General features: G+C 38.0%; 1 protein-coding gene across 1 annotated transcript; it reads right to left on the bottom strand.

The window, feature by feature from the left end:
• Nucleotides 1–16,880: 16,880 nt before the first annotated feature.
• Nucleotides 16,881–17,822, bottom strand: LOC149247106 (uncharacterized). Its single transcript, XM_089443452.1, has one exon. The coding sequence runs from the start codon at nt 17,820–17,822 to the stop codon at nt 16,881–16,883; it is 942 nt and encodes a 313-aa protein (XP_089299578.1).

Here is a 17,822-nt window from a genome sequence, read left to right as displayed (position 1 = left end):
TAAGGAGTTGGGTCCAATCAAGAGTGTGTAGGGCCATATGTATTTCTGATAAACAACCCCAGTCCATAAGCTTTTTTCTCTGAGAATTTTCCAACCCATGTTGGACACAAGTGCTTTGGAGAAGGACTCAAGGTTTTTTAGTCCCCAACCACCCCATTTCTTTGGAAGTGCAATCAAATCCCAATGAACCCATGCATAAATGTGACCATCCTGTTTCCCTTTCCATAGGAATATGAAACACATCTATTGTATTCTTGTAAGTATTCCTTTGGGGATCCAGGCCATGGACATCTAGTAGACCGAAGTGGCTTCCAATACATATTTGATTAATACCAATCGTCCAGCTTTGGAGAGGTATTTGTGATGCCAAATATTAAGTCTTCTTTCAATATTGGCTACTAGCCAAGTCAAATATGTAATCCTGTAATGTAGGGGTTTGAGTCGAAACCCTAGGTACTTCAATCCATCATCCAATGATATGAGTGAGTAGGGAAATATTTGGTGAGAAAATTGGATCTCATGGGGTGTGCATATTGAAGAGGAGATTGTTTATTTCTGGGCATTACATTCCATGCAGTAGCTTTGATGAGCCTCAATATTGCAACAAGAATGCTGCAACTCCCAAGGATACCAACTTTATTTATCAAGCCAGGTTTCATACAAACTTAAGAGGTATAAACACTATATGTCCAACATACAATGCATCCTTCCTTTGATGTCATGATATAATGGAGTGCAAGTACTGAAATCAAATCCTAAACTAATTGCAGAAAATGAAATGCTCGAAATGGAAACCTTAACCTATTGCAAGAAATAAAGTACAAGGAGATAAATCTATTCGAATTGAATGAAGTAAACATCATGAAATAAATGTAAACCATTACATTTTTTAAGAGTTTATATCCATTAACATAGTTCATTGGATGTGGCAATTAAGAAAATCATCATTGTATTATCTAATTCATAAATTTGTCCATTAAACCAAATCGCTGAAATGTTTTGCATGGGTAAAGAGGCAAGTCCTAAGTGGTCTTTAGTTTTCCATAATCATTTATTTAGAGCCTAAGGGTCTTGATTCAGCCCTAAGGGATAATATCCAATCTTCTTGAGTGAATCTGGGCAAGTATATTCATGTTAGAAGGCTACTACAAGGTTTCCTGTAGTACTACTACAAGAAACAATAGATTTGCTATAGGGAGTTATAATTCACCGAATGACAAACCAAATAAAATCAAAATTGGATAGGATTTTTTTTTTTATAATTTTTTTATTCTTTTATTTTTATTTTTTATTATTTATTTATTTATTTATTTTTATTTTTTATTTTATTGAATAGGATATCTTAGGTCTCCATTCCAAGTGGAATCACTCAAAAATACCTCCGTTAATCGATGCTAAAAAATCACAGAAAATTACTAGTCTAAAATCTAGAAATTCGAGAACTAGTGAGCTAGTAAATCTATCAAATGCCTAAACTAATCAAGTGAAAATGCAATGGGGTGATTTTTATTATTAACTGGAATATTTTTGTGATATAATGCAAGTAGAATAAACTCAATTGAAGCTCGTTAGCATGCTCTAAAAAATAGCAAAAATTTACTATTATTTGCCACAAAAGACTTCCAGAAACCTAGATTTGGGAATAAGCAAACTAATCCAAGTATCTCGAGGATTACTATGACCTTCCACAGATGTTACACGGATTAAATGATGTTTGTGATCATGTAAAATAACTTCAACCATTTAACCCAATACTACAACAAGAAATCATTAACATTAAATGCATAAATAGAAAAAAGACAAGAACAAGAGATGCATGTGAATAAGAAGTGAAAGGAAGAAAACTAAATGATAGAAAATGGCTCTGAGGCTCTTGGGATGGCCAAGCCCAAGGAAAATCAGAGTCCTATGAAGGAGACTAAGGTTTAGAAGCTGAACATGACACCAATCTTCATTATTTCCATTAATATAATTACATCCCTACAAGAAATGACAATGGAGCTGCAAAAGTACGAGTTCTCTCCACAAGAAGACTAATAAAAATCCACCCCTAGAGGAATATTCGACTTGGTACTTATAAAAAATTATTAAGAATCATTCCCTATGAAAGGAGGAAGCTTTCCCCACCAAAATCCGTTGATTAGTGGATCTGGTTCCCAATACTAGGAATCTGCATTAAATGGTAGGGAACACATTCCTAGATTTTCTCAATCATTGGAGCTCCATAATCTATGCCATAATTCCATAATATCTTGTTGATTTATTATTTAATATTGATCCTCCTATAGTAGGGAGCAAGTCCCTAAATTATCTCTTCCTCCAAATCTTCATAATCTGCCCAATATTCTCACAATATTCCACAAAAATAAATAATATTAGGCACAAATATGAAATTATCCATAAACCTTCCTAATGAACATATTAAAGTTAAAAATACATTATCTAATAAAAAAATGGAGGTTTAATGTGCTAAAGGATGGTCAAATGGGCCTTAATTTATGTCTAATTTAGAGGCCCATCATACCCCCTGTTGAAAGTGTTGCTCATCCTTTGAGCAACTTAGTGACCTCATTGTGGTTCATTCATGACCCTGGTGACCCCTCTCTTGTGCATTCCTCAGTCCTTTCTCTTAATAATTTTGGCTGTAAGTTCTACAAGGACAAGCACAAAAATGTAGTTGTTCTTTTCATGATTGTTTAATAGTATTTCAAGCAAAAACATAACTTTCTTCTTTGAAAATGAACTCTGTCAAGGCCTTCCACATCTTTTTCCAACCTTCTGCTACCTTTTTCCACCATTTGGACACCTCTGAAACCTTCAAAACGCCTATAGATGAGAACTAGGACATCTTGTAGTAATTTCGATGTTTCATGTAATAATACTATAGGAAGCCCTGTTTAAACCTATCTTAAGCAGAAATGATCTGAGCCTAGGGTAGGCTGTAAACTTGACTTCCATGCCTTTCTCCCATTTCTATAACATCTTTTAGGCCTTAGACAAAAGCTAGAAAGAGATTAGAAACCTCTTGGAAAACCTCTTTTCATCACTGCAGTTTGAGTTCTATTTTGATGGTGAATTCCTTCTTTCCTTTTGTTGCCTTCTTCTTCTCTTTTGTGGCCTAGATGATTGCCTAATGGCCTTGTAGTTCTTTGTTTCGATTAGGTCTCTCTTAGGCACTGCCCTTTTTTGTTTTAGCACAATTTGTTCCTTTCTTCCTTCTTGTAGCAGCATTCTATTTTCCTGTAGCAGCCATTCCTTCTCTTTCAGGGCCTTCTAATTAGATGGGAGTGATGATAAATGATGTAGAGGGTTTGGAGGATGATGCTAGGGCTTAGAGGGAGTAGTGTAGGTTTGTGAAAATGGAGAGGATGTGCTCTATGTGTTTTCAAATAAATTTTCAGGGCGAGACAGAGTGTAGGGTTTGTTTTTGAAAAATATTAATTTTTTCTTTATGAAATGGGATGGATGAATGATGGATAGATAGTGGATATGAAGTGGATGGAGGGTTTGGAGTGCTTTGGCGACTTGGACTTTACACAAATTTCCTCTTTTAACTATTATCCCCATTCCTCGAAATCATCACCCTTCATAATTTGGCTTTTCCACGTTGCATGCGTGAATGAGTGAGCTTCAATTAACTAGTTGAAGGCATTTGAGACTGCTGACCCATACTTAGCTTATAAAACCTCATCTCTCATGCATTGACATTTTTTTTCTAATTATAATATGCTCAAGAGAAGAGGTCAAGAATATTACACATCTGCACCTACCTAATGGTTGTTGGAGAGACATGCATGCTGCTGCTGAGTTGATGATTGATCCATGGTCCTTTGGAGGTGATAATTTCCTTTGTTTGCTTCTGCACAGGTCTTCATAGCTTGGTGATTCTAAACCTTTGTCTTCTAGTTACCATGAGCAAGCTATCCTAGTCAAATCCGACCTTCTTGGAGTGATGGGCTTGTCCATGGGTGATGTTCACCTTCCCTATACCTTATTCCACCATTAGACACCTTTCCCACACTTTATTTCACCTTCTGTACCTTCCTATAGCTTTCAACCTATTTCCTGTAGTAAACTAGGACTCTTGTAGTAGTACTATAGGAAACAATAGATTTGCCTTGTTTTTACCATATCTCCCAAACGGTAGAATGGATTGACCTGAAATTTTCTAAGCATGTTTCCATCATTCTTATGCACCTCCCCATAAAATGTTTTTAGCCAATGGATGCACGAACCTCGAGAACAATTAAAAATGGCTGAAGTTGATGGAGGCCGATTTCTTAAAAACTGTGCACTGGAATTTTCTGAAATTGCTTGGTCATGTTACCATCATCCATATGCATCTCCCTATGAAACATATTTTTAAATGTATGCACAAATACCAAGAAAATTAAAAAATGGTTGTAGGAGACGGAGGTCGATTTCTCAAAAACTGTGCACTCGAATTTTCTGAAATCGCTTGAGCATGTTACCATCATCCATATGCATCTCCACCTAAAGAAACTTGGAAAATGGATACATGTTTTTCAAGATATGACAAAAATAAATTTCTTCTCTATGTATTTCTGTTTCATGTAGTAAAACAGAGCATTCCTGTGGAATTTCAGGACAACAAGGAAAATGAGTGGTAAAAGCTTGGGAATGATGAGTGGAAATAGATGAGGGTGATGGACTTGCATGGCCTTGGTCCTTCTGGAGCATCTGAGAAAAGGAGGAGAAAGTCCATGTTTGACTTCCTTTGACTATAATTTTGACCAAATTTTCTTTTGTTTGGTGCCAACTTGTTTTTGTTGATTGCAGATGTTGGAGAGCACCTACATTTATTAGAGAGATACATGGAGCAAAGGTTTTTTTTTTTTTTAGGCCTACTAGTCACCTCAATGAGGTTTTTAACTAGTAGGTCTGCCTAGGTGCCCCAAAGGAGGTTTTCACATAGGATATTTTCTTTTTCTCTTTTTTCCAACCCATTAACTACCTTATGGAGGTTTTCAATCGATGAGCCAGTCTCAGGCACCTCAAAGGAGGTTTTCACGTGAGATTTTTATTTTTTTTATCCTATTTTTCATTTTATTTTTTATTTTTTCTACCCTACCCTACTTGAAAAACAAAATCACTTTCAAGTATAAGAATACTTCCAATGGAGCTATGTGCACATCAAGATGACAACCAAACTAATGTGTAGGCTTGAAATGTATGCTTTGACATGTACCTGAATTTGAGAGATCAAATACTTTGACTTTGATGATATCAAGCACAATTGAAGAAGAGAGTGTTGCTGCAACTTAATGATTGTCTGAAACCATATTTCAATATAGTTGTGATGCCCCTGGTCCACTTGCTCAGTTAGATCATCTTGGACGTATTCTTCTTCCATGACCTTCAAATATTCCTCTTTTTACTGATTGTTCTATTGAATACATGGAGGATTTGATGGTAACCATGAGGGAGCTTTCTAAATGTCTGATTCTGATATCTGCTCTTTGTCAAGTGCAACCCATGATTCTTTGGTCTTCTCTTTTGAATCTTCTTTTTCTGCATGTTTTCCTTCAATGACATCAACATAATCTATTTTTTGCAATATTCTTCCCGAGATGAGATGAATACCATTTACATCAAGAGGATATGTTTGGAAATGTTGTACCTCAACATTGTAAGTGGGTTGAGCTACTTCATTATGTGGGTTCGGAAATGGTGGTACAGGTAGTTGAGTGAGAGTGGATGTTTGAGATTGATGTGGTTGGGGTTGTGGTTGTGGTGGAGGTGAATGGTAGGGATAACATGGAGTTGGGTATGGAGGATATTGAGGAAAATATTGAGGATATTGTGGATGGCTCCCATAAGTTCCTTTCCAACCTTGTTGCCAAGATTGGCTTTGGGGTTGAGATGGTCGAGGTTGCCAAGGAAAGGGTGTGTTCCAATCCCTTTGATATGGATGTGCATAAGCTTGAAATTGTGAATTAGGATCTTGCCTCATATCAGGTTGAATAGGCTTCCATGGTCCTCTTCGAGCTACATAACATAGATGCATTGGCAATTGAATAGCTCCATTGACCTTTTGGTAAACTTCCTTCAACCTTGGTAATGAGGGGAAATATTTAACATCATGTGACTCTGCAAGGACAACACAAATATCAACATCTTATTTTTGCTCATTTTGTATTCTTAAAATTTCTACTTATTCATATAGTTTGCTAAGAATTTATGTTTTAAAGTTATCAAGCAAATTTCCAAGTTTAGCTTGACTTACCGATCTTGACGTTGATTTACTTACTCTTGCCCTTCCTCTTGATATGTGTTTGCATGTTTCACAAATTTATTCAAATGATAATTGGTATACATTACCTCTACTCATGAGATCAATCCATTCAACCCTAATTGTTCTAAGTAAGAGGGTTTTTAGTGTGTCAGATCCTAAATGATGTAGTTTTGTCTTATTAACATTACACATGAACCTCTCTATTAGATCCTCAAGGCTCTAATCTTCTTTTTGATTCATTCTAAATATTTCTTCTTTAAGATCATGATCTTTATATTTTTCTAGAAATATCTTTTGCATATCATTCCATGATATTATCAAATTAGACCCTAAACTAATGAACCATTTAAGAGCTCTATCCTTCAATGTTGCTGGAAAAAATCTCAGTTTTTGAGTGTTTAATAAGTAACCATAAGATCTACAAAGGATTTCAAATTCAAAGAGAAAGGATTGCAGATCCTTTGACCTTAGATCCTATTTGGAAGAAAATATGGAGGGATGTTATTCATATGCAAACTGACATCAATATATTGAATGGGAAATTCAAGAGGATCTTCTTCATTGTCATCATTTCCATCAATTTCTTCTTCCTTCTCTTCCACCTCTCCTTCTTCTACCTGCAAAAATGAATGGTGACGTGGCTCTTACTGCACCACGTGATCAAATGGGGGGTTGGTGTTGGAGAAGTATTTTATTTTGGTGTTATAAAAAAATTGAATTATAATGCTAATGCAATGCAAGATTCCTAATTTATGCAATTTTTGTGTTTTTGCAAAAATTAAAAAGAAATGAATCAACTAGGGAAGAAAATAATGCATACTTTGACACCCCCCCAGAAACGACGCCAATAAGTGATGAGCCTCGGTATTGCAAAAAAAATGCTGCAACTCCTAAGACTACCAAATTTAATCATCAACCCGGGGTTCATACATAATTAAGAGGTATCAAAACTATATGTGCAACATACAATGCATACTTCCTTTGCTGTCATGATGTAATAGAGTGCATGTACTGAAATCAAATCCTAAACTAATTGCATAAAATGAAATGCTCGAAATGGAAACCTTAACCTATTTCAAGAAAGAAAGTACAAGGAAATAAATGTATTCTAATTGCATTAAATAATTATCATGAACTAAATATCAACCATTACATTTAAAAGATTTTAGATCCAATAACATAGATCATTGGATGTGGCAATCAAGAAAATCATCACTGTATTATCCAATTCATAAATTTGTCCATTAACCCAAATCACTGAAATGTTTTGCATGGGTAAAGAGGAAAGTCATAAGTGGTATTTAGTCTTCCCTAATCGTTGATTTAGAGCCTAGGGGTCTTGATTCAACCTTCAGGGACAATAGCCAAGCTTCTTGAGTGAATTTGGGCAAGTATATGTTGGAAATAATACTGAGAGGGGGGGTGAATCAGTATTATCTAGCAATTTACCAAATCTTCCTTATTTGATCTTTTGAAATATTCTTGCATATCAGTACCATAAAACAATGAGCATGAATAAAGAAAATAGACAGTCACACCAAAGAACACAAGATGTAAGGTGGAAACCCAATGCGGGAGAAAAACCACCTGCTGCAATATGTCTCTATCTTCTTTCAAGAAATTCTTTTTACAATGATTTTGTACTGGTGCAGTCCTTTACCAGCACGCAGGCTGCAACCTGCAGAGAGCTACAACTCTCTCTCGTTTTCCAGTCTCTCCTGGAAGGGAGCTACAACCCCCTACTTATGCTGTTCTGCGTGCAGACGCACTGTTTCTCTTCGCTTTTCTGCGACCGACGCACCCAGCAACACTATCGCACCGCGTCTTCCGCTTCAGAGACGCACCTAATACCACAGTCGCGCCGCGTCCTTCGCCTCAGAGACGCACCTGAGCCTTTACTGTACTGCGTCCCGGCGCACTTTCCCTTCACTGAATCTACGTCCCTTCAGATATAGAAGATAAGAGGACTTCAGAACCAACCCAAACACTCAGATCCACAGATCTGATCATGCGCCATATAGATCGTAGTCCATTAGAAGATTCGCCCTTATAGATTTGGACTAGATCTCACCAAGAGATATTCAACCAAGATGATGCACAATCCAAATGAACTCCTTTGCTTTATATAAGCAAGCTTCTCCCCAAAGCGTGGAACAATACCACGAGCCGACACCATAGAAACACAAAACCGTCGGCTAGATACCACACAAGAAACCCCCACGTGCTTTTCTCTGCCTTGAAATGTGTGCACTGGGCGGACGCACCTCCTGAACGGCTGGCCTGCGTCCCTGGACGCGGGTTCTGCATGGTCTACCTGCGGGGACGCACTTGCTGAACATATTTTCTGCGTCCTTCTTGATTTATCACCTGAATGAGTTTGCCATCAAGGACAACACCTGAATCATAATGCCAACAAACTCCCCCTTTGGACTTGATGGCAACCACATAATCTTCAGCTTCATCATTCTCCCCCTTTGACATCAAGGGCAAAGGGTATGCTCCCCCTATGCTCATGCTTCTCCAGATCTGTAACCAGAAATCCATCATGAAGGAGACAGAGACATATTGCAGCTATTTCCAAGATCTCCTTCTCCATAATGCCAACAATGCATTATGTGCTCCCCCTGAGCCTATACCATCAATAGGAAGATGATCAATAGTGAGATGATGCATCAACAACCCCCAGCTTTTGCCTGAGGTATTCAAAAGTGTCCCTGGGCAACGGTTTGGTGAAAATATCAGCAACTTGTTCCTTAGAAGGAACATACTCCAACTTGACCTTCTGTTCAAGTACTTGTTCCCGGAGAAAATGGTACTTGATTGGTATGTGCTTGGTTTTTGAATGCATAACCGGATTCTTTGAGATGCTGATTGCACTTGTGTTGTCACATAAGATAGGAATAGGAGGTGTACAAGTGATTTGATAATCCTGCAAAGTCTGCATCATCCAAAGAAGTTGGGTGCAACAAGATGCAGCAGCAACATATTCCGCTTCAGCTGTAGACAAGGAAATTGAACTCTGTTTCTTGCTGAACCAAGATACCAGTCTGGGACCCATAAAGAATGCACCACCACTTGTTCTTTTCCTGTCATCCACGCTTCCGGCCCAATCTGCATCTGTATAAGCATGAAGAGTGAGATCTGTATCTCTAGGATACCATAGGCCATAATTTTGAGTCCCTTGAAGATATTTGAAGATTCTCTTCACTGCTTGAAGATGAGTCTCCTTTGGATTTGCCTGAAACCTTCCAACTATTCCAACTGCATGCATGATGTCTGGTCGGGTACCTGTCAAATATAGTAAACTTCCAATCATAGATCTGTAGGTTGGTTGATGTACTGCTGCAGATTCATCATTTGCACTGAGACTACATCCTGTGACCATGGGTGTACATACTGGTTTTGCATCTTCCATGCCATATTTCTTCAAAATCTGCTTGAGATACTTGGTTTGAGATAAAAGGATTCCTCCTTTCTTTTGTTGGATTTGCAAACCAAGGAAGTATGTCAGTTCTCCTAGCAAGGACATCTCAAATTCTTTCTGCATGACCGAGGCAAAGCTTTGACTCATAGCTTCTTCATTACTGCCAAAAATAATGTCATCTACATACACAACAAGTATTAGTAATTTGTCATTTTCAACTTTTATATAAAGATTGCTATCTGCTGAACCTTTTGAAAAACCTTGTTGATGAAGATATTTGTCCAACCGGTAGTACCAAGCCCTTGGAGCTTGTTTGAGACCATAGAGAGCCTTTTTTAATCGGCATACAAGATTTGGATCGTTTCCAAGAATGAAACCATCTGGCTGTTCAATGTACACTTCTTCATCCAAGTCTCCATTCAGAAAGGCTGATTTCACATCCATTTGAAATACTTTGAAGTTCTGACAACTTGAGAGAGCAAGAAACATTCGGATGGCCTCAAGTCTTGCAACAGGAGCAAAAGTTTCTTCAAAGTCTATTCCTTCTTGCTGTGCATACCCTTTACAAACAAGTCTGGCTTTGTTTCTAATTACTTCTCCATTTTCATTCAATTTATTTTTGAAAACCCATTTTGTTCCGATAACATTCTTATCCTTTGGTCTAGGAACCAGCTCCCAAGTATTGTTCTTTTCGATTTGCTCAAGTTCTTCATCCATTGCTTTCACCCAACATTCATCTTTGCATGCCTCTTTCACATTTTGTGGTTCAGTAGAGGAGAGTAATGCCAAATAACTTGAAGCTTCTGCAACTGTTCTTCTAGTTTGTATACCTGCTTCTTTTTGTCCCATGATCTGAGATTCAGGATGGTTCTTTTGAACATATCTGGATGGAGTCTTTTCTTCTATTCTTGTTCTTTCTTCTGCTTCTTCGTGAGGTCCTTCTTGAGATTGTTCTTGCGGTTCTTCTTCTTCATCATTCTGTCTTTGAGGGTAGCTTTCATCTTCTTCAATGTCTTCACGATGTATTTGCCTAGGAATGTATCCTTTCTCATCAACCACTACATCAATGCTGTCAACAATTCTGCCAAGTCTTTTATTGTAGCATTTGTATGCTTTGCTATGTGGAGAGTAGCCAAGAAGAATTCCTTCATCTGCTCTAGGATCAAGTTTGCCAAGCTGCTCCTCAGTATTCTTGATATAGCATTTGCTCCCAAAGATTTTGAAGTGCTTTACCGAAGGAGTTTTACCACTCCAGAGCTCATGAGGAGTTTGAGTGCTGTTCACTCGGACATTTGTCTTGTTGAGAATAATAACTGCCGCATGTGCAGCTTCACCCCAGAAGGTTGCAGGAGTTCCTGATTCATCAAGCATAGCACGAGCCATTTGCTGGATTGTTCTGTTCATTCTTTCCACTACTCCATTTTGCTGAGGAGTTCTAGCTGTAGAAAATTCTCTCCTTATCCCATGTTCATCACAGAAATCGAAAAATTCATTTGAAGTAAATTCTCCACCTCTGTCGGATCTGAGGCACTTAATTTTGTGACCTGATTCATTTTCAACCAAAGCTTTGAAGGATTTGAATTTTTCGAAAGCTTCATCTTTGTGCTTCATAAGTCCTAACCAAACAAACCTGGAGAAATCGTCAATAAATAATATCAAGTATTCCTCTCCTCTAGGTGTTCTTTTTCTGAATGGTCCACATACATCTGTATGTACTAGCTCAAGAGGCATGCTGGCTGATCCTTCTTTCTCTGGAAAGTTAGTTCTGGTTTGTTTTCCAAACTGACATGATCTGCATATGGTGTTGTCAGGAATTTTGATATCTGGAAGATCGCGAACTGCCTGATATTTGCAAGCTTTCCTTATTTGTGAGAAGCTTAGATGTCCCAACCTTCGATGCCATAACCAGTGCTCTTCATCCTTGCTTAGATAGCATTGTTGTTGTCCTTCATCAAATATGTATAGATTATTTGGAGTTCTTTTTCCTTTGAGAACTGTTTTACCTGTATCAAGATCACGAACAAGACATCCATTTGATCTGAATATAACCTCGGTTCTTTGATCACACATCTGGCTTACACTTAGAAGATTATGCTTTAGTCCATCAACAAACAAAACATTTCCAGCCTTAACATCTTCTTTTAAAGGAGCAATACCTTTTCCTTTTATAGTTGCAGGAGTATCATTTCCAAAAGAGACTTTCTTTCCCTTTTCTAAATTAGAATAAGATTCAAGTTTTTCTTTATCACCTGTCATATGCTTTGAACATCCACTGTCAATGTACCATAGATTTTCTTGTCCTTCTGCATAGAATGCTATCCCACATCTTTCTGTTTGAGGTTCCTTTATTTTCCATGTTTTGGTGCCTGAGGCTTGTTCCTTTTTTTGTTCTTGTACCTTTCTTTCCGGAAACCTGCTTCTGCATTCAAAGTCTTCATGTCCAAAATTATTGCAAATAGAGCATTCAACTTCATTTTCAAGAGCTGAAAAGTTGTTATAGGTCCTTTTTGTAATCCCTGTCATACTTCTTTGTTTTTGAGCTTCCCTAGTCATGATTGTTTTATACGCAACACATTGAGCTGCTTTGTGACCAAAGTTATGGCAAGAAAAGCATTGTCCATTGAAGAAGCTTCTGCGATTATTGAATCTACCAGCCAACTGATTGTAATTTCTATTTTCATCTATTCTTGAACCAAATTGGGAAGATTTTACCTGTGGATGGTTGTGGCTTTTGTTCACCCTTAAGCTGGATTGCCCCTGATAGTTTCTGTTTGACGTTTGTCCCTGCTTTACCTGATGATCTTCCTTGTGCTCTTGCTCATTTCTTCTTGCTGCATCAAGATAACTTTTTGAAGTGGATGCTTGAGAAGTTTCTCCATTATAGCCCAGACCTGTCTTATTTAGTGGAGACCGCTGCACACTGATAATCTCATTCAAAGTTTCAGATCCTTTGACAAACTTGAGATTAATAGTTTTTGTTTTCTCAATTTCTTTTCTAAGACCAACAATTTCACCTTCTAATTTTTCAAGATGTTTTTCCTTTTCATCAATTTGAAATTGTAGAGTATCAATAATCATGTTCTCTTCTTCTATACATCTCTTGAGTCTAGTAATTTCATCATAAAGGTTATCCACATCTACAGCATCCTCATAATCATCATCTTCAAATGCCATTAACAATCTATATTTGTTACCTTGTTCATCTTCATCACTGTTTGATAAGCCATCACTATCTTCATGGGTGTAGTAGCTTTTCTTATTTGCACTCTGTTTCTTGTTCCATCTAACTGGTTCCTTTCCTTTATCCTTATAAGAGCATTTTGCAGCATAATGACCTACTCTTCCACAAGCAAAGCATTTGAAAGGTAGCTTACCTCTGAACCTTCCAGAACCCCTTTGAAGATTTCTGACAAAATTTGATTCTTCTTCCTCTTCTTCTGGAACATGACTTGCTTCATAGTGATCTTCTTTGCCTGATGCTTTAAAAGCAGCTTCCCTTCTGTCTGATGGACCTCCCTTTCTCATTTCATAAGCAGTTAGAATACCATGCAGCTGAGACATAGTGAGAACACGGAGATTTTCCTTTTCTTCTACTGCAGATACTTTAGATTCAAACTTGGGGGATAAAGATCTTAGAATCTTTTGAACTACTATAGTCTCTTTTATTTCTTCACCCAAATTTTTCATACAATTAACAATCTCATCTACCCGAAGAAAATAATTAGCCACACTTTCATCATTATACATCTTGAGAGTCTCATATTGAATCCTGAGAGTTTGAAGTTTAGCTTCTTTTACCTGTTCATCTCCTTCATAGCTAGTGATCATTTTGTCCCATATCTCTTTTGCTGATTTGAAGTGCATGACCTTCATGAACTCTGTTTGGGATATACTTCCTAATAGAGTACTGACTGCTTTTGCATTTGTTTCATACTGCTTTTTCTCAGCTGGATCTGTAGGAGTAGCTGAAGGAAAGGCATAGCCTGATTCTACAATGTTCCAAACTTCTGTACCAAGAGATTGAAGATATGCAGTAACTCTTACCTTCCAATAATTGAAGTTTGTCCCATCGAAGACGGGTGGCCTGATTGATGCTTCTCTCTCGTAGTTGCTCATGATGAACGATCTACCTTCAAGCGATCAAGCTTTTCTGAAGGACCTGCTCTGATACCAATTGTTGGAAATAATACTGAGAGGGGGGGTGAATCAGTATTATCTAGCAATTTACCAAATCTTCCTTATTTGATCTTTTGAAATATTCTTGCATATCAGTACCATAAAACAATGAGCATGAATAAAGAAAATAGACAGTCACACCAAAGAACACAAGATGTAAGGTGGAAACCCAATGCGGGAGAAAAACCACCTGCTGCAATATGTCTCTATCTTCTTTCAAGAAATTCTTTTTACAATGATTTTGTACTGGTGCAGTCCTTTACCAGCACGCAGGCTGCAACCTGCAGAGAGCTACAACTCTCTCTCGTTTTCCAGTCTCTCCTGGAAGGGAGCTACAACCCCCTACTTATGCTGTTCTGCGTGCAAACGCACTGTTTCTCTTCGCTTTTCTGCGACCGACGCACCCAGCAACACTATCGCACCGCGTCTTCCGCTTCAGAGACGCACCCAATACCACAGTCGCGCCGCGTCCTTCGCCTCAGAGACGCACCTGAGCCTTTACTGTACTGCGTCCCGGCGCACTTTCCCTTCACTGAATCTGCGTCCCTTCAGATATAGAAGATAAGAGGACTTCAGAACCAACCCAAACACTCAGATCCACAGATCTGATCATGCGCCATATAGATCGTAGTCCATTAGAAGATTCGCCCTTATAGATTTGGACTAGATCTCACCAAGAGATATTCAACCAAGATGATGCACAATCCAAATGAACTCCTTTGCTTTATATAAGCAAGCTTCTCCCCAAAGCGTGGAACAATACCACGAGCCGACACCATAGAAACACAAAACCGTCGGCTAGATACCACACAAGAAACCCCCACGTGCTTTTCTCTGCCTTGAAATGTGTGCACTGGGCGGACGCACCTCCTGAACGGCTGGCCTGCGTCCCTGGACGCGGGTTCTGCATGGTCTACCTGCGGGGACGCACTTGCTGAACATATTTTCTGCGTCCTTCTTGATTTATCACCTGAATGAGTTTGCCATCAAGGACAACACCTGAATCATAATGCCAACAGTATATGCATGTTGGAAGGCTACAATAGGGTTTCCTGTAGTACTACAACAGGAAACAACATATTTTCTATAGGGAGTTATAATTCACCAAATGAAAAACCAAATCAAATATAAATTGGATGGGATTTTTTTTGGACTAGGATGTCTTAGGCCTCCATTCCAAGTGGAACCAGTCAAAAAAACCTCTGTTAACCCATGTTAAAAAATGACAGAAAATTACTAGTCTAAAATTTAGAAATTCGAGAACTAGTGAGATAGTAAATCTATCAAATGCCTAACCTAATCAAGTGAAAATGAAATGGGGTAATTTTTTTTATTAACTAGAATGTTTTTTTGATCTAATGCAAGTGGAATCAACTCGATTGAAGCTCGTTAGAATGCTCTAAAAAATAGCAGAAATTTACTGTTATTTGCCACAAAAGACTTCCAAAAATCTAGATTCGGGAACAAGAAAACTAATACAAGTGGATCAATGATTATTATGACCTTCCAAATATGTTCCAAGGATGAAATGATGATTTTGATCCTGCAAAAGAACTTACTTCAACCATTTAACCCAATCCTACAACAAGAAATCATTAACACTAAATGCAAAAATAGAAAAAAGACAAGAACAAGAGATGCATGTGAATAAGAAGTGAAAGGAAGAAAAGTAAATGATACAAAAGGGATTTGAGGCTCCTGGGATGGCCAAGCCCAAGGAAAATCAGAGTCCTATGAAGGAGACCAAGGTTTAGAAGCTGAACATGACACCAATCTTCATTATTTCCATCAATACAATTACATCCCTGCAAGAAATGACAATGGAGCTGCAAAAATACGAGTTCTCTCCACAATAAGACTAATAAAAATCAACCCCTAGAGGAAAATTCGACTTGGTACTTATAAAAAATGATTAGGAATCATTCCCCATGAAAGGAGGAAGCTTTCCCCACCAAAATCCCTTGATTAGTGGATCTGGTTCCCAATACTAGGAATCTGCATTAAATGACAGGGAACACATTCCTAGATTTTCTCAATCATTAGAGCTCTACAATCTGTGCCATAATTATAGAATATATTGTTGATTTGTTATTTAATATTGATCCTCCTGTAGTAGGAAGCAAGTCCCTAAATTATCTCTTTCTCCAAATCTTCATAATATGCCCAATATTCTCGCAATATTCCACAAAAATAAATAATATTACGCACAAATATGCAATTATCCATAAACCTTCCTAATGAACGTATTAAAGTTAAAAATACATTATCTAATGCAAAAAGAGAGTTTAATGTGTTGAAGTATGGTCAGATGGGCCTTAATTTTTTTTCTAATTTAGAGGCACGGGCCTTAATTTATGTCTAACTTAGAGGCCCATCAAGCTTGAAAAAATAATTGCATTATAGATTGTAAGACTGATGAATCACAGCTACTCCCATTGAGGAAGATTAATACATCATAGACAAAAAGTAAATGTGTTAGGATGCAATTTTTGGTTATCTTGATACCATGGAGACGACCACGTCTGCGATCATTTGTAATGAACTGGCTTAGGCCTTCCATAACAAGAAGGAACATAAGAGGGGAGAGGGGGAAACCCTGTTGAAGACTCCATTCTGCATGAAAAAAGGGGGAGGCAGATCCATTGATGAGAACACTAAATGAGACCTTGGTAATGCAACACATGATCCAGTTGAAAAATTCCAGGAGAAACCCCAAAAAGGTTAAGATCATTCTAAAGTAAAGCCAATTAGTGCGATCAAAGGCCTTTTCTAAGTCAGTCTTGAGGACCATACCTTTCAAATTATTTATTTTGATGGAGTGCAATACCTTTTGTGCAGTACCAACGGGATGATGAATTTGATGGTGGTTAAGAAAAAAAAACTGTTTAGGAGATATATGAGCAGATAGGATGGGATTAAGCCAATTGACAATGACCTTGGCAATGATTTTATAAATGCATTTGCAGAGTGAGATGGGGTGAAAATCGTTGAAAGACTCAGGGTAATCATATTTAGGAATGCGGGCTATGAAGGTCGAATTGAAAGCCTCATACATTCGATCACTGGTTCGACAATATTAAATGATATGAGCAAATCTTCCCCCAGAAGTTCAAACAAAGCCAAGTAGAATTCAACCAACCAACCATTAGAGCGAGGACTCTTATCCTTCTTAAACCATTTTAAAGTATTATCCAGTTCCCCCATAAAGACAGGTTTTTTTATATCCTCATCTACATCCTGATCGAAAAACTGAGGAAAAATTCCTGCCACCCTAATAATTTCTGCCAAAGTCGCTTCCTGTGGGGTCTTGTAAAGATTTCTAAAGTGTGAGGGGGTGAGTGATGCCAGATGATGGGAAGAGTGAACTCTCTGACCTTCTTCATTGGTCATCTTCCAGATGGTGTTGATCGCATGAAGCCCATTAGCATATTGGTGATAGAATTTTGTATTGTCATCTCCCTCTTTTAACCAGATGGCTCTGCTCCTGAGTCTCCATGTTTCCTCTTTGTATTTTAGAATCCTATCCTTTTCGATCTCTAGTTTAATGAGGTGGGACTTGGTATCAATAGATAGATAGACCAACCCATTAACATCCTCCATATTTGTGATCTCAGTCTCAATTGAATTGAATTTGTGATCATCCATCTTTCGCTTGTTATGAGCCCAGTCTATGGTTAATTTCTTAAGTTTAAGATGGTTGTTGGAGAAACCTTTCGAAATAGATCGACTCGAACCAGGAGGGTGAGTCTTCCAGAAGCCCAAGACTAAACATATATAGTCTGGATCCTTTAACCAAGTGGCATTGAATTTGAAGGGGGCTTTAGGTTTGCGAGCATGACCAATGATCTCAAGGTAAATAGGAGAATGATCGGATAGGCCCCCCGATCCCACCCACTGCCTGTAATTGTAGAGGGTCCCAATGAGCCTCTCCTTGATAAGGAAACGGTCCAGCCTTTGAGCCAACAT

The sequence above is a fragment of the Pinus tabuliformis genome, chromosome 7 (genome assembly GCF_031772625.1).
Source record: "Pinus tabuliformis cultivar Carrire ecotype Pingquan chromosome 7, CPIR1, whole genome shotgun sequence".
Taxonomy (NCBI): domain Eukaryota; kingdom Viridiplantae; phylum Streptophyta; class Pinopsida; order Pinales; family Pinaceae; genus Pinus; species Pinus tabuliformis.
This window is presented reverse-complemented; position numbering and strand designations above follow the sequence as displayed.

Bases quoted from the DNA above. Each gene is read 5' to 3' on its own strand.
- LOC149247106 (XM_089443452.1), bottom strand. From the start codon at position 17,822: ATGTTGGCTCAAAGGCTGGACCGTTTCCTTATCAAGGAGAGGCTCATT.